Source organism: Ursus arctos, unplaced genomic scaffold (assembly GCF_023065955.2).
Source record: "Ursus arctos isolate Adak ecotype North America unplaced genomic scaffold, UrsArc2.0 scaffold_11, whole genome shotgun sequence".
Lineage (NCBI taxonomy): Eukaryota > Metazoa > Chordata > Mammalia > Carnivora > Ursidae > Ursus > Ursus arctos.
This window is the reverse complement of record NW_026622775.1, coordinates 65,177,095-65,196,412: the sequence shown is the minus strand read 5'-3', so window position 1 is coordinate 65,196,412 and position 19,318 is coordinate 65,177,095. Positions and strand designations below refer to the sequence as shown.

The following is a 19,318-nucleotide window of genomic DNA, read 5'->3' as shown; positions in this document are numbered from 1 at the left end:
GCTTTGAGTGCTCAGGAGGAAGAGCTAAGTGGATATGGAAAGCCACACAACACGGGCCTTGCTCCCCTCAAAGGAAAGAAACCCATGGAAGAGGAGGAAGGATCAGAAAATCATCATTAGAAACTTCTCATCCTTGCTCAGCCTCAGATGTTTTCCCTCTAATCTAAAAGGAGCAATAATTGGATGTAACCTTCAGGAGGCATGAAGTTTTTGAGAACCAACAGGAAGACAGGGCACCCTCCCGTTCAGACACTGGTACCTGCTCCTGGTTTCCAGCCATTCAGGTTCCCAGGAAGCTGCCCCACCTCCATTCGGGTGGCAAACTCCCTGAGTGTTTGCCTCTATGTCTGGGCCACTCCCAGAGGCTCGCGGCTCCCCGGCATCATGTCCTCTCTGACCGCGGGCTTGTCGCTGATGGCCAAGCCCTCCAGGCTGTCTGGCCCTGAGTTACAGGGGGAGCATTTGAGAGTAGGAGCGCAGGAAGCCAGGACAAAGGAGAATGACAGCCGCTTCTGACGCATAAAGCTGGGTTTGAAGCTCTGGCTGCGCCACCGTTTTCCCTTCCCTTACGTCTTTCCTTCCCTCTTCTCCTCCTTCCTGCCTTCCATCCAGCACGTGCTCACTAAACACCTACCATGGGTCTTCCAGCCTTGAACTTTGGAAGAGCCCAGGTAGACCCATCATGAGGCGTGTGACGTAGAGGTTGGGAATCTTCTCCAAGTCACACCACCAGGTTTGAAGCCCGGTGTCTCCACTCACGCTGTATGAGTCTGGGGAAGTCTCCTCACTTCCCTGAGCCTGGATTCCTCACCTGCATGGTGGGGAAGAGTGCTCCAGTGTCCGCACAGGCTGCTGTCAGGACGCAAGGAAACACAGAAGGTGGACCCTCTGCTCTTGCTTTCCTTTAGAGTCTCAGAGAGAGGAGCCCCCGGCGCCTCTTCTCTCTGACTTTACTCGCAGGGACTATTACTTACTGACACAGGCTGTGTGGGTAGATCCCAGAATCCGAGCTTGGGGTGCTGGTCACTCTGCTTTGCTCATGGACATTGTCACCACTTCTTGAAATGTTCCCCCTCCGTCTTGCTGCTCAGTGATTCCTTTCTGGAGGGCAGGGATTTTATCTGCGGCCTCCCGTACCCCAACATCCACAAAACACATGGCCATGCTCAATACAAGGCAACTTAAGGTCAGTTAACCAGCAATTTATTAAAAATCCATCCTTCCTGGGATTTTCCCCATCTCCTTCCACCCATGCTGTGTGGTGGTCCGTCTCAGATACGAGTCTGTGCTTCCCATTACTGATTCTCCTCAGTACATTACAGCATGATTTCTGAACGCTGCTCAAAGCTATGTGAGGGGAAACGGTCATTCCTGGGCCCCAGGGAGAGTTGGAATCAGTGTTTCTAGATGCTGGGAGGTTGGGGGGGAATGTTGGCTCGTCCAGTTTTGTGGTGCCAAGAAAGGGGCAGCCTTCTCAGCTTTTCTGGCAAAGTCTCAGCATTTTAGACGCTTGCCATTTGGTCGGTATGGAATCACAACCAGTTAGAAGGCGTGAAGGTTTTAGAAATTGTTGTCAACCTTTTTGCCCTTTATGCCACCCAAAGCTTAATGAGATGTGATGAGGACAGCTGGCTGCCACAGACCCCAGGAAGCAGGACTGGTCCTAGTTCTATCGCCAACCTGGTCGTCAGCATCCAGATGCTAGCCACTCCCTGGGGTAACTGTCCACTGAGGCTGAGGACCCCCCCACCCCTTGTCAACTCAAAGCCCTCTGCTCACAAGCCTGATAGCCAGTTCCCAAAAGCCAACTCCACAGTGCCACAACATCTAAATCGGGGTGGACAGAACCCTCTAGAACCCTTCATGTCAATAGTGTGCCAAGGAAGAGATTCCTGTGGGACCCAAATGGTTGTGGTAGTGCTCCCAGGAAACACAGGTCAGAGCAAGGAAGTCCATGATCCTAGGGACCATCCTTCTCCAGTTAGGATGGTTTGTGGGTCCTGAAGGAAAGAGTTTAAGTTACAGTGGGGGGGGGGGTCACTGTTCCACCACCATTCGGCAACCATTTGGTGCATAGTTAGGGCCCACAGAAAGTCCAGAGCTTGATTATGCATGGTTCATGCCTCTAGAAGCTTAGAAGTATGTGTGTGTGTGTGTGTGTGTGTGTGTGTGTGTGTGTGTGTGTGTAAGATACGCCTTGTTCTCTCATGCAGGGAGGAAAACGAATGGCTGGTGTCAGGAGAGAGGCACAAAGTGTAATAGGGGGGTTGATTCTCATCACCCCACTCTATGTAGGAAGCTAGATTCCGGCACCAGAGCTGAGAAGGGTGCCATTACATTTACTACTGGCATTCTGGACAATAGAGTTGGATGGTCTGGGATGCCAACCATGAGGAGATGGGGGTTTTTCTCCTTTCCAGTGTCCTAGCCCCATCCTCCAGGCCAAGCCAGCAGGCTGTGATCTTGGCTCCCCCAGGGGAAAATCAGCTCGGCCCAGAGGCTTCCCATGTGAGAGTCCTGTGGACCATGGGCCCATCCCTCTGTCAGGATGGAAGTGATAGTGACAGGGGTCTTGGGATTTCATCCTGAACTTTTCCTGGGCCTTCAGCACAGCAGGAAAAGCCTTCCTCCTCAAATAAGGAGTGATAGGGTACTCCAGCATTTTCTGTGCAAGGCCTTGTGCCAGCAGCTCTAAGTCAAGGGATTGAGAAAGTACAGCCCGCAGGTAAAAGTTTGTCTCGCTGCCTGTTTTTGTAAATAAAGTTTTATTGGCACACATCCACGCTCATTGTTAATGTATTGTCTGGCTGCTTTCACGCTACGGTGGCAGAGTTTAATAGTTGCAACAGAGACCATATGGCCCCCAAGGCCTAAAATATTTCCTGTCTGGTTCTTCATAAAACATTTTGCTGATCTCTGCTCTAGCAGGGGGAACCAAAGCTGGATGAGATAGTCCCTGACCTATAAGAGAATGTTGCCCAATTTCAGAGACAGATGGATGCTTCAGTAACTACAATATAATTCTGGGATGGATGCAATATATGTAGAAGCCACTCAGGATGGGAGGAGATGGCTTTATGAGGAGCATTTGAATTATACAAATCTCAGCTCAGATAAGTCAACTTCAGGTGCGCAATGGCCAGTTGTGGCCAGTAACTGTTATATCAGACAGTGTTTGTGGACAGAGATCTGGACGCTGAACAAAGTTGTGTGGGTTTTATTCTGTAGGAAATAGAGAGCTGCTGGGGCTTCTGAGCTGTGCTTTGGATGTTCTCTGGAGATGTTGTCTGGAGAGATGAGAAAGGGGGGATATTATGAGGGCCAGTGCAAGAGTATGGGTGACAGCTAAGAAGGGCATGGGCTATATCACAGCAGCAGCAGTGGGTCACGGGAGAAGGCTGGGGAGACATTTGCAGAGTACAACAGGGGACCAACAGCTTGGGGCTGGGGTGGAGTGGGGGAGGGTTAGGAGGAAAGCCACATTACTTGAATGCAACAATCGTCCACCCATCCTTGTATCCCTGGCTCTACCATGCACTGCTTGTGAGTCAGGGGGCCTCCCTGACAGTCATGACAAAGACCCAGAATTCCAAAGTTCCACTGCCCTCAGACACTCCAGACTTAAGTTCTAGATGGGTTCATCTCAGTGCTTCATCTTGACTTCACCTTCCTGATCAGATGTGGCCATCCTCCCTCAAGCTCACCAACCTCTTTAGACACTGTATTAACCCATGATTCGATACAGCCTTTTATCTGTACTGGGTACCAAATTCCCCACAGTGTGCTTGGTCAGGAAGTTTTTTTTTCCTGACACTCTGTCCTCCCTCACTCAAATGTTGAGTTTACACAGCTTATAGAGTGCTTTTAAATCCATGATTTCCTCTGCTCCTCACAAGATCCCTTGAAGGAGGGAAGGAAACGTATTACTGTCTTCATTCTACAGATGGAGAAATGCTACCCAGAGGCCTCAAAGCTTTCTGGAAGTCACAGCTAGGGACTTTGGGGAATAGGACTGGTTGGTGTGCGTGTGCTAGCATTGATCAAATCCAGAACCAAACTGTTACTTGGCCACATGCCATATGGCAGTCACTGTACCTGGGAGCTTTGACATAGGTTATGTCATTTCATTGCACAAATGCTCACATGTTATTGATAGGAAAGCCAAAGCTCAGGGTACATGGCTCCTCCAAGGTCATGCAGACTGTAAGCTACAGACCAGGACTCAAGTCCAGAATTTACTCCAAGACCAGTGTACTTTTCCTCAACCTCCCAGCTCCCTGTCAAATGCCCAGTCTGTCTACCCTTGTCTCAGAAATTGTCCTCTATCTGCCCGATGGGTTTTAGGAAGACATGATCTGCTCTCTGATGTCATCTCCAGGAGTACAATGATGAGTCACATTACAGCGAGATTCTTCTGTTCATTTTATTAAGGACCCATGATGTGAGGGGCGTTATGGGGATAAAGGATAATGGTGATGACAATGTAAGGGTAGCAGCAGCAGCAGCTTACACCTGTACAGTGCTTACCATATTTGTGACACCATCGTAAGCACTCTCGAGGCATTAATGCATTTCATCTTCATACCAGTCCCAACATGGGTATTGTTATTAGTCCCATTTTATGGATGAAGAACTTGAGGCACAGGGAATTAGGTGCCTTGCCCAAACTCATATAACTAGGAATTGTTCAAGCCAGGACAAATAAGAAATCATTTCTATCCTGTGAGCTGCTTGGGGAAGTCAACATGCAAAAGGAACATTTTAATGTCCAATGAATTACAAGCCACATTCCATGTCATCTGACAATGTTAGGGCAATTTTAAGTATTTCCTTTTGATGGGGAGAAACTGAGGCACCCCCAGGCCCTGACTCCCAGTACTTCCCCACCATCATCCTGTAACCAACACAGTCTTCCCTTTTTCCTTCTGCCGAGGTCAGGTCCTGAACAACCTGGACAGCCACCTGAAGAAATCCGAGTATTTCCGCTTCCTCTGGTTCCCACACAGCGAGAACGTCAGCGTCATCTACCAGGACCACACCAACAAGGTAGCAACAGCACCATTCCTTCCCACCCTCACACACAGCCTGCAGTCCCCAGGGAAGCTGACATTTGTCATTGTGCTGATGATCAGTGAGGTGTGAGAGGGAAAGCAAGAGTGGGCATCACTGAGCATGAGGACAGAAGCAGAAAAGGCGGGAGGGTGGAAGGAGGAAGGAAAGTTGGTCCCATAAGGGTCCAGGTGACCACAGTAGGGATGTGTAGGAGTGAGGTCAAGGGACAGCCTAGATGAGGGAGAGGGGAGCGGAAGTGTTGGCAGAACAGGATAGGATAAGATAGAGTACAAGGCAGCTGGGCTATACCTGGACGAACCACCTAATACACCCCCACCTTCCCTCCGACAGCCCCGTCTTTCCCACCCCCAACTGGACAGGTGAAGGAATCAAGTTTTGTCTTTCCCCCATGTCCTTAGCAAATGGGCTGCTTCTCAGCAAAGCACAAAGCCATCACTTAGGATGAACATTCACAGGACAAGTCAAGGAAAAGCAATGACACTCATTGTATGTTAGGGGCTGGCATAGGTTTCATAAATGGGGATCGCTGGACACCTGCTTCACGGGCTCAGAAGACAAGGGACAAATGCACATCTTTGTCTTGTGCAAAATATGTACATGCATAAATACACATGAAATGAAAGGGGCAGGAGATTTGGCTGTGTCACCGAGTGAGGCTTTCAATTGTCCTGGTAGGTGGGTCACCCCTCCCCCCCACACACACACATGTGCAGCCACTCCTGGGACACATCTCTAAGGGGCACTGTGATGCATAGGTCAGAAAGCAGCCACTGAACTCTACTCCAGAAACCAGTACTGCTCTGTACGTTAACTAAAATTTAAATGTACATGTGTATGTATATATATATGTCTATGTATATGAAAGCAGCTGAGATCTGGCCCTGAACTGATCACGGATTTTTCTTCCCAGCCCCCCTCCTCTTCTGCCAACTGGTTTTGGGACTATGCCGTCGGATTCTATTTACTGGAGTTCCTGCTCTGGATCAGGTAGGAATGCAAGGTTACCTTCTTCCAGCATCTGCTATATGCTGTTGAGGATGTGGTCCCTGAGAAGAGTAACACCCTGGCCTTTATGCATGTGAATTGGGTCTGTCTCCTGGGTCTAGAGCAGTGATTTCTAACTCTGCCTGTACATTCAAATCCCCTGAGGAGCTTTTTTAGAAGGACCAATGCCCAGGCTCTACTCTCTGGCTCCCAGGTGATATGTACATCTTCACATATTGTCCTGTTTTCTACCTCCTTCCCAGCCTAAGATCTCTGTTCATGCTCAGGCCCCATGTCTGCCAGTGGAACTCTGAGTGGTGGGGAAGGTTTCACAGGGCCTTGAATGGTAACTTTGCATCCAGCCAAGACATGGAATGGCATCATGTAATTTTTTTGAAGTATTTTATACATGCAAAATAATACAGAAAACAAAGTATAAGGAATAATGGAATAAGCACCCACGTGGTGACCACCAGCTTAAGAAATGACACAACTTGAGTACAATTGGCGTGTCCTTTGTGAAATCCCAAATCACAGCCTCCAAGGGGTTACCAAGAAGTAATCACTACCCTGAACTGTATGCTTACCAGTCCCTTGCTTTTATTTACACTTTAGTTATATGAATCCTGAAATAATAAATTTGGTAATTCAGTGTTGATAGTGATAATTACCCATGTTGATATGGATAGCTGTAATTACTTGTTTTTCACTGTGGGCATTTATCAGGATGTGTTTATCCATACTAAGATATTTGGGTGGTTTCTAGGATTTTTTTTTTTTCCGTACTGCTGTGAGCATTCTCAACCATTGCTCCTGGTGCATTTTTATTTTTGTCCTGAGTGGAGTTTGTCATGAGTGGACTACTCCTGAGTGGAATTCCTTGGCCATCGAGTATGAGTATCTTCAGTGTCCCCAGATCCAATTGTTCTCCCAAGTGGTTATGCCAAGGTACCTCGCTGGGCACTGTCAGATTCTCTGTGCTGCGCCAGCCGGTCAAAATCGGAATTGTCAGGCTTTTACACTTTCATGTGGCATGAATTAAATAGTATCTTACTGTGGTCTGAATTCTTATTTCCATGCTTACCCGTAAGGGTGCACCATTTTTCATTTTATTGATCCTTCGGATTTCTCCCCTCTGAAGCACCTCTTTATGTATTTTGCCCTTTTTAAAATTTGAGTGGGTATTTTTTTCTTACTGTTCTGTAGGGTTTTACTGATATATTTTGGGCACTCACTTTTTGTGTTGCAACGTCTCCCTGTTTGTGTTGTCTTTCACTTTTGTGGCTTTTTTTTTTTTTGACGTGTAGATGTATTTAATGTTAATATAGTGAAATTTGGCCATCTCTTCCTTTACCTTGGGGACTTCCGTGTCTTGTCAAGAAATCCTTCCCTACCAAAAGGTCAGAAAAGCCCATCAAGGGTGGCACTGACGACAGGCCCTGTGGAACTAGCTGGAATTCCTGTCAGTCCTGGACACGGCTGAGACCTTCGGCACCATAGGCCTGCATCTGGGCATCTGGGGAAGAGTTGGCCCTCCCCAGGGTAGGGGAGCTACAGGTGGCATCAGATGGGACCCACGCTGGGGTGACTAACCACCTGGAAGGTGTTAGGAGAGTGAAATGCAAGCTGGGACTCATCTGAGCAGGGAAGGGACAGGGAGCCGGGAGGAAGCGTGCCAGGGGGCTACTGCACCAGCAGATTATGGCTGGCAGTGAGTGGAACATGCCCGGTCAGGCTCGCTCTCCACCTTCCATCACAGCCTCTCGGCAGCTTATGTGTGTGTGTCTGCGGAGCCCAAGCCCAGTGAGCACCCAGGTAAATTGGGCTCTAAATCACTGCTGCCCTTTCTGGCCTGAGTGGACGCTCTGTGAGAGCTCTGAAGCCTCGGAGTTCAGCCCACGTGGCTCTGGCTTAGCTGCTTCTGGAAACCGCGTCCACCTGGCTCGCCCCTGCAGCTCGGCGGAGCTCACTAAGCTGCATGCCCTAAGGTGCGGGAATGAAGAGTGAATAACAGATTATACCTGGTGGTTTAATGGCTGCTTCACAGTAAGACTCAATGTGTCCCTGTGTGCCTGTGTCCCTGCAAGGGCAGGGACCCTGTCTGTCCCATCACACTCGGTCCCCAGTGCCCCGAACAGTGCCTGGTACCTAGGAGTGGCTTCTGGAGATCTGTGTAAGAAACGCCAAATGAAAAGCCTGGTGCCTGTCTCTGAGGAGTTCAGTGGTGGTCCCCTGTAGGAGTGATGGTGGTGGCCAGAGCTGACCAGGACAGAAAGGCAGGCTGTCCGTTGGGAACAGGCCCCTGGAGGGTGAGCCAGGGCCAAGGCCAAGCTCAGCAACTCTGGTTAGAAGAGCCCTGTGCCCAGGGGCCAGCGAAAGCCCCACTGCAGCCAGCTGGCCTCTGAGACACCAGAGAGCATCTGCCTTGAAACAGATGACATCCTTCTCCCTGCACCCCACCCCTGCGGCAGGTACCCAGGTACCCCTTCTGAGTCCCAGGAAACTGGGCAACTTGGGACCATGGGAGCAGCATGAGCTGTGGATTCAGGGGGACCTGGACTCTGATCCTCACCTCTTCATTTTCCTGCTGTGTGACTCTGGGTAAATCGCTCAGCCTCTCTGAGCTGTAGTTTACCCATATATAAAGTAGAGCTGCTAGCAACAGTTGGGTTGTTTGGAGGATTCAATGTCAAGTCTGCTTGAAAGGTGTTTACTAGACCTCACTTCCCTCTCTTCTCACAACGGCTTCTGTGCCGCACCCAAGTGGCAGGATGCAAGGCCCTGAATCTGCTGTTACCTGTAACCCCCACCAGGTGCTCTGAGCAGCTGGGATGGATTTTTGACAGACAGTGAGACGGCAGGGATGTGACAAGGGACAGGCGTCTGGGAGGGTGCCTCTAAGCAGAGGCCAATGTGGGCAGGGAGAAGCCAGACCAAGCCATGTTACCAGGCGTCTAGAGTGACTCCAGGAGAGGCACGAGCCACCACTGATGCGATTAGAGCCAGTTCAACTCGGAGGAGCCCGAGCTGGCGGGAACTGGGTTCATGAATGGGATGACCAGACAGGTCCCTGCAACCAGCCTCAGGACCTGTGTCCCCTTTGGGTATATATCTAAAAGAATTGAAAGCAGCGACTCAAAGAGATAATTTGCACGCCCATATTCATAGCAGCGTTATGCATAGTAGCCAAAAGGTGGAGGCCGCCCACATGTCCGATGGATGAATGGATAGACGAAATGTGGTCTGTACTTACCATGGCATATTATTCGTCCTTAAAAAGGAAGGAGGTTCTGACAGAGGCTACAACACGGATGAACCTTGAGGACAAGATGCTGAGGGAAAGAAGCCAGTCACAGAAGACAAATACTGTAGGAATGCACCTCTGGGAGGTGCCTGGAGCAGTCAGATTCATGGAGACAGGAAGCAGCATGGGGGCTGCCAGGGGCTGGGGGAGGGGCAGTGGGGAGTTGTTCTCTGGGGACAGAGTGGCAGCTCTGCAAGATGCCGGAGACTCACTCCACAACAACGTGAATACACTTAGCACTGCTAAACTTCATACTTAAACACGGCTACGAGGGTGAATTTGATGTTATGTATTTTTTACCACAATAAGAATGAAAACAACCCAAACACTGAAAACAAGCTAGTCCTGGGTAGTGGAGTAGGGGCATGCTGGTGGGCTCCCCAGAAGGGGCTTCTGGCAGGGGTGGGAGGGGGAGACCATGCTTTGTAAGCGCACCTCGGGGGCTCGCTAAATGCTGAATAACAGGATTATTTTTTTTAAAGATTTTATTTATTTGTCAGAGAGAACAAGCAGGGGGCGGGGGAGAGGGAGAAGCTGGCTCCCTGCTGAGCGGGGAGCCCAACACGGGGCTCAATCCCAGGACCTGGGATCATGACCTGAGCCAAGGCAGATGCTGAACCGAGCGAGCCACGTGGGGGCCCCGATCATATGATCATGAATTGCCCTCTGCGCTGCCCCTCCAGCTCCTTCCTGCCGGGCCTCGTGGGCTGGATCAACCGCTTCTTCTTCTGGCTGCTGTTCACCAGGAAGAAGGAGAGCAGCGACCTCAGCCACAGGATCTTCACCTACGAGTGCCGCTTCAAGCAGCACGTCCAGGACTGGGCCATCCCCAGGTAGGGGCTGTGCGGGCCAGCTGCGGGGTCCGGGTCCTCGCGCAGCCCCGGCACGCACACTGCCAGCCAGGTTCCCGGTCCCGCCCGTTCGTAGGGGGCACCCTGGAGGCCGAGTCCCCTCTTGGCACCCTTGGGCCCAGCTCTTCTGCCTCTGAGGGCACAGCAGCCACAGAGTCCCCTCTGCTCTCCTGTCAGTCCCTCCCCAGCCCTGAGGTGGGTCACAGCATGTGGGCGTGGACTGTGGGCCTTCCTGCCTAGCTTGTTTTTTGGAAAGACTGTCCCCTGCATTCCATCTGTCGGGGGGACAGAGCCCGCCTAGCATGTCAGGGGCACGTGCTCTGCCTTGGGAGAGACGCCTGGTGAAGACCGAGGCTAGGTCTGTAGCCCTGGACCTCATTACAGCTTTCTCTTGGAAGTGTCCCCTCTCTTTGTCTCTCTCCAGGAAAAGGGGGTGATGGTGCCCAGGGCTTAGGGGTTGCCCCTGGCACTGTGTTCAAGGGCTGGGACACTGCTGTACTGGGGGGATATTAGAGCAAGTGGAAGTATTAGAATCAGACTGGCTTTGCTCTGTCAGAAAAGGAAGAGGCCGGGGGTGTGGGACAGCTGAGGCCAGACACCCGAGGGTAGCCCCGACTGGGCGGGGGCCAGGGCTAAACCAGGAGCCGGAGTAGCCCCCCATGAGGCATATTCACAGGCTCCCCTTCTGTGAGAAGGACTTTGAGAGGAGCCACCAGCCTGGACTGCCTCTGGCACTGGGAGCTCCCATCCCTGGGCGCGGGCTGGGGGGCCGTGCAGAACCCTGTGTGAGGGCTCCGGAGACCCTTCCCCGAGGTCTGGGTTCTGTCCCCCCCGGCCGAGTGCAGAGAGAAGACCAAGGAGGCCCTGCTGGAACTGAAGGCCATGCTGGAGGCGCACCCCAAGATGGTGGCCCACTACCCCGTGGAGGTCCGCTTCACCCGCGGGGATGACATCCTGCTGAGCCCCTGCTTCCAGAGGGACAGCTGCTACATGAACATCATCATGTACAGGTGACCGGCTCACTGCGAGCGGTGGGCTGGGGTGGGGTGTGGGAGGCGGCCCCTCCGCTTTGCAAGGACCCCTCTCGTCACCCATCTTTCAAGGCCAGTTCAAATGCCGCCTTCTCTAGGGAGACTTCTTTGGTCCTGGAAGCAGGAAAAAAAATATCTCCCCTTTGGGTTTCTACACCTGTAGTATGTGAATTATGTGAATGACAATATTATGGTAATGCGATAATTAATATTAATTAATAGCTAATGTGACTACGAATAGCTACCATTTGTGAGACAGATGCTATGCAGTGGCGAAGGCGTGCTCTCTCGTGTGCCTACTCTGGTCGATGGCTCTGAGAGCCTAGAACGCTGTGTTGAGAAGGATTCTGAGGCCAGGTTTAGGTTAAGCAGAAAAGAGGATCACGCTGCTTTCGAGCTGTCTGCCTGGGTGCCTTGGCCATCCTGACCCTCTGCACCAGGCGCTGTGCAGTGCCGTACGCTCACGGAGGCATTATCTTTTTCCTAGTAAGTGATACGTAGCAGTCTCCAGGATTACAGACAGGCACGTTGAAGAAGTTCATCTCTTAAAAAAATGTCCTTGTAAAATGTGCCTCTTCTTCCCACCTCTCATTGACAATAACCCTCCTCTGACTTTGCAAAAGAAAAACATACCTCTTGCCCAGCTCGAATCTTACTATGGTGTATTTCTCTAGCTTGTAAAAACCCCAAACCTTGAGGATGCCGAAGGGACAATTAAGGAATGCACTGTTCAGAAAGGTGTCCCAAAGATGGGAGGCAGCTTCTCTCACGCAGGGACAGACTCCTGGCAAGGCTCAGACCCTGTCTATCTGTCCCTCTGTCTGTCTTCTCCCTACCTATGAATGCAAATCAGTAGTGAGAAAGTTGCCATGTGTATGCATCATGTTTATTTGAATTTTTGACTTCCACTTTTTCTGTCTGTAAGTCTGACTTGGCTGGCAGTGAGGACTGACCAACTAGGTGATATGCCATGCTTGCCATACATCAAATGAGGGGATTCAGAGATTCCTAGGCTTTGTCAAAAAGACGGCATATTTAGGGGTGCCTGGGTGGCTCAGTCAGTTAAGTGTCTGACTCTTGATTTTGGCTCAGGTCATGATCTCAGGATTGATGAGATCCAGCCCCGCATCAGGCTCCGTGCTCAGCGAGTCTGCTTGAGATTTTCTCTCCTCTCCCTCTCCCTCTCTCTGCCCTTCCCCCGTTCACTCTCTTACTCTCAAATAAATAAGGAAATCTAGACAGGAAGGAAAGAAGGAAGGAAGGAAGGAAGGAAGGAAGGAAGGAAGGAAGGAAGGAAGGAAGGAAATAAAAGAAAGAAGAATGCCATGGCATTAAAAAAAAGATGGCATGTTTATATGCCATAAAGATGTGTGCATGTGTGTGCATATTTAAACTCGTGATACTTTTCAGAGGCCAGCTATAAAATATGTGAGAGGAAGCAACCCTTTATGAAATCCCTCTGGTGATGAGCAATGAGCAAAAACCCCGAGGTTGCGCGATCTCTGCAGTCCGTGTCGTGCGGACAGAGCCACCGACTTGATCTTCGTACCACACGCCACGTGCTGGGCATGGCACGGAGAAGGTGCCACGTCACTGGGGTGGGATTCTCAGGGCAGGGACAGGGCCTCACCTCCTTCTGCTCCCCACCAGGCCCTATGGCAAGGACGTGCCCCGGCTGGACTACTGGCTGACCTACGAGACCATCATGAAGAAGGTCGGGGGTAGGCCCCACTGGGCCAAGGTAGGGTTTGCCAGTGAGAGGCTTGCAGGGCCATTGGCCGGGCAGCTGCTGTGAGCTGGGGGCTCCCCAGAGGGCTCCTCTCTTCCCTGGTCCTTTGCCTGCCCAAGGCTCAGAAGTTGGGAACAGGGGCTGAGCGAGTCACAGGAAGGAAGGGTTCCACCGCCTTACGCAGACCCAGCTTCCCCCTGCATCCGTGTTCCAGCTGCTCGGTGATTGTACTCAGTGACAACTCCCTTGGAGTTTTCAGAGACATTTCTCATCTTTCATTGCATTTGATTCCCATAGAAACCCCATGAGCAGGATAAGGCAGGAGTCCATGAGCCCCTTTAACAGATGGGGAACTGAGTCTCTCAGAGGTAACGAGACTTACTAATTAGCAGTAGAATTGGGGCCAGAGCCCTCTCCACTGTCATCCTGTGGGGTGCCACAGGGAGTGGAGAGTTTCATGTTAACACTGTAACACCTCCCTTCTTTAGCTTCCCAGAACTTCCTCTCTCCGGTTTGGGTCTTTACATTACGTGTGCACGCATGCGTGCATGCGTATGCCTGGATGTGTGTGCACACAGGCGTGCGTGCACGGATAGGTATTGGTGCATTTTGTGTGCATGCCTGCATGTGTGGGTGAGTGCACGCATGCGTGTGCCCAGGGATAGGAGTGTCACGTATGCAGACATACAGACTCAGGGTTGCCCATTTGCAGCCCCACTGAGATGCCAGCTCCAGGGAACAAGGCCTGTTGTGTCTGGTTGCTTCCCCAGGCCCACAACTGCACCAGGAAGGACTTTGAGAAAATGTACCCAGCCTTTTTGAAGTTCTGTGCCATCCGAGAAAAGCTGGACCCCACCGGGATGTTCCTGAATGCGTATCTGGAGAAGGTGTTCTACTGAAGCAGAAACAGAAAATAGATTGAGCCCACCCCATCTCATCCTTCAGGCCCACCTCCAGTGAGGTTGAAGGCTCACCGTCCCACGGGCCTAGTGGGGAGCAGACCTCTCTCTGCGGGCCCTCCGCTGCCGCCCCCACAGCTGCTCCAAACCCCAGCGACGAGCCTGGATCTGGGCAGGGCTCCCTATTCTCCTACTTCCTGTATCCTTATAACAACCCCTTGCAAAGAAGAGCACCCAAGTGTCCATGGACATCATTTACATGCGGCAGTCCCTTTTCCTGAACCTACAATCACCGCAGTGTGTTTTCCCGGGAAATAGAGAAACCCGGAACTGTTAGGTTTGTTTAAGAGGTCGGGGATTCGGTCATTCACGGGTGCCACCTGCTAGCTAGGAGTCTGTAACTTCTGGTCCCCTCGTAACATGTGTTTGGGCACAGTTGTCGTGTGTGCTCTGCGTTCTTACACCCTTGAAGGTTTCTCACATGCTTAGGTGAGTGCCTACCTGCCCTGGGGCTGCCCTCGTCCAGTTTCCGTCTGTCCACCTGACCTCCCATAGCCTGACCTTCAAGCACATCTGTTTCAGGGGATGTTTGGGGAGTGGGCCCCTCCTTGCCTTCTTTTAAATAAAAACCAAGAATTATTCACTCTCTGCCCCCACCTCTTCATCTCCAGGTAATGCTTTGGGAACAAGAGGCTGGGTTTTTTTCCTGGGTTCCCTCCAGAGGTAATGGGGTCTTGGGCCTGCCTAGAAAATGTTCTTCATATTCCTTTTGCAAATGTAGTTTCAGTTGGCCTCTGACCTGTCACCCTTCGTGACCGTTCTTTTGTGAGTATCCACTGCACATCTACTAGGGTGTCAAGTGCTTTGGGGAAGTGATGGAACATTTAGACAGATTCCTGGCCAAATTTCATACCTCATAAGAGGATACCATCCATGGTATATAAAGAACTCTTAAAATTCAACAACAACAAAAATGTTGAAATGGGCAAAGGACTTGAGTAAACAAGTCTCCAAAGAAGATACCCAAATGGTCAAGAAGTCCCAGAAAAGATACCCCACATCACGAATCATTTACGAAGTGCAAATAAAACCACAATGAGATAGCACTTCATACCCATGAGGATCATTATTATTTAAAAAATTAAATTAAAAAAACAAGTGTTTGAAGGATGTGGAAAGAGAGGAACTGTTACGTATCACTGGTGGGAACGTAACCCAGCACAGCCACTCTGGAAAACAGTATGGCGGGTCCTCAGAAAATTAAACCTAGAATTACCGCATGACCCAGCAATTCCACTTCCGGGTGTGTGCCCAGAAAAACCGAAGGAGGGACTCGAGGAGAGATTTGTACAGCATGTTCAGAGCAGCATTATTCACAATCGTCAAAAGGTGGAAGCAAGCCAGCTGTGTGCGGATGAACGGGTAAGCGCAATGTGTAATGCCCTCACGGTGGAGTGTTCAAGGCGGAGCCACAGGCTACGGTATGGATGAAACTTGTGGCCACCATGCTAAGCGAAATAAGCCAGTCACAAACACACAAACACTCTATGACCCCACCCAGATGAGGCAACTACCGTAGTCGGATTCATAGGGAGTGGAATGGGGGTTGTGGGGGGTGCTGCTGAGGGAGGGGAAGTGGGGAGCTAGTAGTTACTGGGGACTCAGTCTTGGACAATGAAAAAGTTCTGGAGATGGACAGTGGTAATAGTTGCATGACAATACGGATGTTAAAATGATAAATGTTAAAATGATAAATTTTAGGTTGGAGATTTCTTACTCCAATAAACATGAAGAAATGAATATTCTAGTTCAGGGAAACAAAATTAGTGTGCATATGACATTAAATAGTGCTATCAAGGAGGGTAAGATGAAGTGTTGGGGAAATTGCAAAGCTGTGAAGACCGACCCAGCCAGCCCATCTGGATGAAACTTCCTCAGGAAGGCTACCTCAGTCGGAAGATCTGAGTCCGTGGCTAGGGAGCGAGACCCAGCCCTTCTGCTGGTCTGATTGTGTCATTCACAGGGTCCAGGGCAAAACAAACATGCCAAGAGGGTGACGCAATGCATGACACCAAGCGTAGGGTCCTTCTGAGCACCATGGGTAGTGCCCTCCTGGGCCCTCCTCGGAAGTGTGTGTCACAGGTGTGACAGCTCGTTTTATGTTGTCCACTTACTAGACTCTAGTACTGAGTTATTTAATCTAGGAACTGATCTGAAGATGTTTTGTAGGTGTGTTTAATGTCTACAATCAGGTGACTTGACATAAAGGAAATTATCCTCGAAAACGTGGGTGGGCCTTGTGCAATCAGTTGAAAGACTTAAAAGCAAAAATTGAGGTTTCTGGAAGAAAAATGAATTCTGCCTCGAGAGTTTCCAACTAAATTTCAAGACTGTGGGGCTGCCCCACAGATTTCAGGCTTGGGAAAATCACAATAGCCAATTTCTTGAATAGATATGAAATACACCCTGGTTCTGTTTCTCCAGAGGACGCTGACTGATAAACATAAGGGATGGATAAAGTTACTAAAAAGAAAAGCATAGCAGGAAAAACCCTGAGGCTTTGGAAATCCAATCACTCTCAGGTTCTACAGAGGAGGAAACCAAGGCTCAGAGAGGTGAAGACACTTGTCCAACATCACACAGCAAGTTAGGAAAAAGTGTCTTCAAACCTTTCAACTGAGGAATGGCAGCGCTACATTTTCGAGAATTTGAACTTAATTTCTAAAATCTATGGATGTTGCATTCTATTTCATAATGTAACTGTGTTTTAAACTTTTGAGTAAAATTTTACTTTCCAAATCTTGAAATGACATTTCCACTCTAGGAAAGAGTGGCACATTTGCTCTGTGGTCTTCTGGCAGCTCACGCTGACCCCAGCAGGAGAAGTACATATTCTGAGGGACACACAGCACAATGTCTTCAGTCTGAAACCTTGAGATTCAGTAAAACTTCCAGTCCTGCAGTGTTAGGGTGAAAGAATGTTCTGGAAATGTACTTATTATTGCAGAACCCAGATGTCTCTTTTGGCTCAAGCTTTTGACAAATCTATTTTACTCTTCCTTGGATTTCAGATCTTTTGATGCCTGAAGGTCATCCTTCCCAAAAATTAACAGTGCAGAATCCTTTCGATATTGAATGCTGTGTCCCGAGGCCATAAATGGGGCTCCTGAGGGCATCACTGATACAGATCCACTTTTTCCTCTCCTTCCTTGATTCCTCCTTGCTACTTCTGTCCCACATTCCCACTGGCTGGCTTCTCTTCTCGCCCAGTGTAAGCCTCAGGTCGCAGGAGCCAGCTCTGCCCCTACGGCAAACACACCCATCTCAGGAAATTGGGAAAATCATGGGTGCTGAGGCCTGGAACCTCTGCTCTGGCCCTGGACTTCTAACAGTGGACAGTGACTGCCATCACCATCTAAAGGGACAGATGGAAAGATAAGGAATGGTGTCTCCCCTGGGCCCATGGGAAGCTACATTGCGGTGCAGAATCAGGGCCATGAGGGCTCTCAAGGCTAAATTTGGGGTGTGAGCTCAGCAGCCAAAAGAAAAGGTGCAAATTTCCCCCAAGTGGAGTAATTGAACTGTGGGCGGCGTCTCCCTTGGGGCGGCCACCTGGCCCCTCGCCGCACAGGGGCAGGGCTGAGAATCGGAGGGGTCCGGATGAGCTCTGAGAGTCTCAGAAGGATGCGCCTCCTCCCAGAAAGTCTCCCACAATGCAAAGATGTGAGACATTAAAGGCCCAAGATGGATGCCCCCTCGCTTCACTTGCAGCATCTCCGCATGGGGAAAACCCCAGATTGGCTGAATCAACCTGACCACCTGCATGAACGGGGCCAAGAGGATAGACAAGGGGGTGGGTAGGTAGGGCCAACTCGAGGGAGGGGGCGGCGAAGCCCACTGGCCTGGCTGGTGGAGCTGCAACACAACTTTGGTCCTTCTCTCCAGGTCAGCATCCACTGTCAGCCCCAGAACAGGGACTCATGGCGCCCCCTGGTGGCAGCTGTCCCAACCGAGCCAAGGTACCCAGGCGGAAACAAAGCAGCCCGGCCCTGACGTACACCGCGTGGCCGGCTTCCACTTTGCCACGAGCTTCCTAGAGGCCAGAAACGAAGGGCTCATTAGCCACAGTCTTCCTGCCAGAATTCCCCACACACATCGTGGCCCTGCACCTTGGTGATCTCGTGCCCTGCCTTGGTCTTTGTAGTGTCTCAGGCTAGGATATCTGTCGGGGATGGAGAGACATCCAAGGACCCTCAACAAGGCTACTGTGCAAAGGGGGAAAGAGGATGGACACATGACCTCGGAGTCAGCTTAAGGCTGTTTTTTAAGGTGCTAGCCTAGCACAGTATAAGATTGCATAAAAAGAAGCAACATTTGGATATAGTGGCTTCCAGAATCTAGTGACATAATTAGAAAATAAAAAGTAAATTTAGAAATAAGGATGTGACAGTAATGTGATATATGATTTACCATGATGATTTTAGCAAACGCCTTCTGAAGCCATGCCCCTAATTAATATATGTCATTAAGTGACTCATACTAACTTTATTCTGAATGTCTTTGGGAGCAATATGAAAATACCAGCTTCTTTGATGAGCTAAGCCTTGGAGTGTCAGTTGTGTTGCAGAGGTCCTTAGAATTTAAAGATGAGGAACAGTGACCTAAGAATATTCTAAGCGTTTCATTAATATGTGGACTTTGCTACAAACCTGGAATGCAGCCAGATGTGTTTTCTTCATGTGAAGTATATTTGACAAAAAGAATTCCATAGTTAGAAAACACTCAGAAATGGTAAGGCTTCATAACTGAATGTTGCGGGAAGAACCATGGTTAGGCAGGGCCATCTGCTGGCAGCACAGGGTACTGCAGCCCGGCTATATCCGACTAAGCGGTAAATACGCCATCAGGAAAAACCCAAGTAGAGGAGAAGTTGTGGTCGAGGGAAAGATAGGAAGGTTGCATAGATTGACAGCAGACAGACAATACCACAGTCAAGAAGGTGTGACAGGAATTCCAAACCCTTACAAGTAAAAAGGAAATTGCCTCATTTTGTTTCTTGGGGATGACACATACCATTAAGAAAATACCAACTGGGCATTCAAATACCCGGGACGCCTTATTATTATCCTTTCTTCAATCCTATTTTCAATGTGTTCCTTCAGAAGATCTCACCCACCCCAATCAGAATACAGCAACTGTTTTATAATGGAACGGACAAGATTCACTTTTCAGAAATATATTTTACTTGGCCGTTAGAACACATTTCTGCTCCTAAAAGCAAGAAATCCTTGGTTTAACTCTGTCGCACTCCTTTTATTCTCAATTACATGATATTCCTTATACCATCTTAGCTAGTGCTTTTCTTTTCTATTTTTTTTTTCCATACCAAAATGAAGGTGTGTGGGAGATGGAAAAACCCAGCATAAAAGCAGGACACCCTAGAGCAC

At 49.8% G+C, this 19,318-nt stretch overlaps 1 protein-coding gene across 1 annotated transcript in view; it reads left to right on the top strand.

Moving 5' to 3' along the window:
• Nucleotides 1-14,514, top strand: part of LOC113270039 (L-gulonolactone oxidase) — a 31,495-nt gene extending 16,981 nt beyond the window's left edge. Inside the window, exons 7-12 of the mRNA XM_044391175.3 lie at nucleotides 4,939-5,046; nucleotides 5,984-6,060; nucleotides 10,045-10,194; nucleotides 11,058-11,222; nucleotides 12,894-12,984; nucleotides 13,743-14,514. Coding sequence (XP_044247110.1) covers nucleotides 4,939-5,046; nucleotides 5,984-6,060; nucleotides 10,045-10,194; nucleotides 11,058-11,222; nucleotides 12,894-12,984; nucleotides 13,743-13,871 — 720 coding nt within the window. The 3' untranslated portion in view covers nucleotides 13,872-14,514. The remainder of the gene's footprint in view (nucleotides 1-4,938; nucleotides 5,047-5,983; nucleotides 6,061-10,044; nucleotides 10,195-11,057; nucleotides 11,223-12,893; nucleotides 12,985-13,742) is intronic.
• Nucleotides 14,515-19,318: the final 4,804 nt, after the last annotated feature.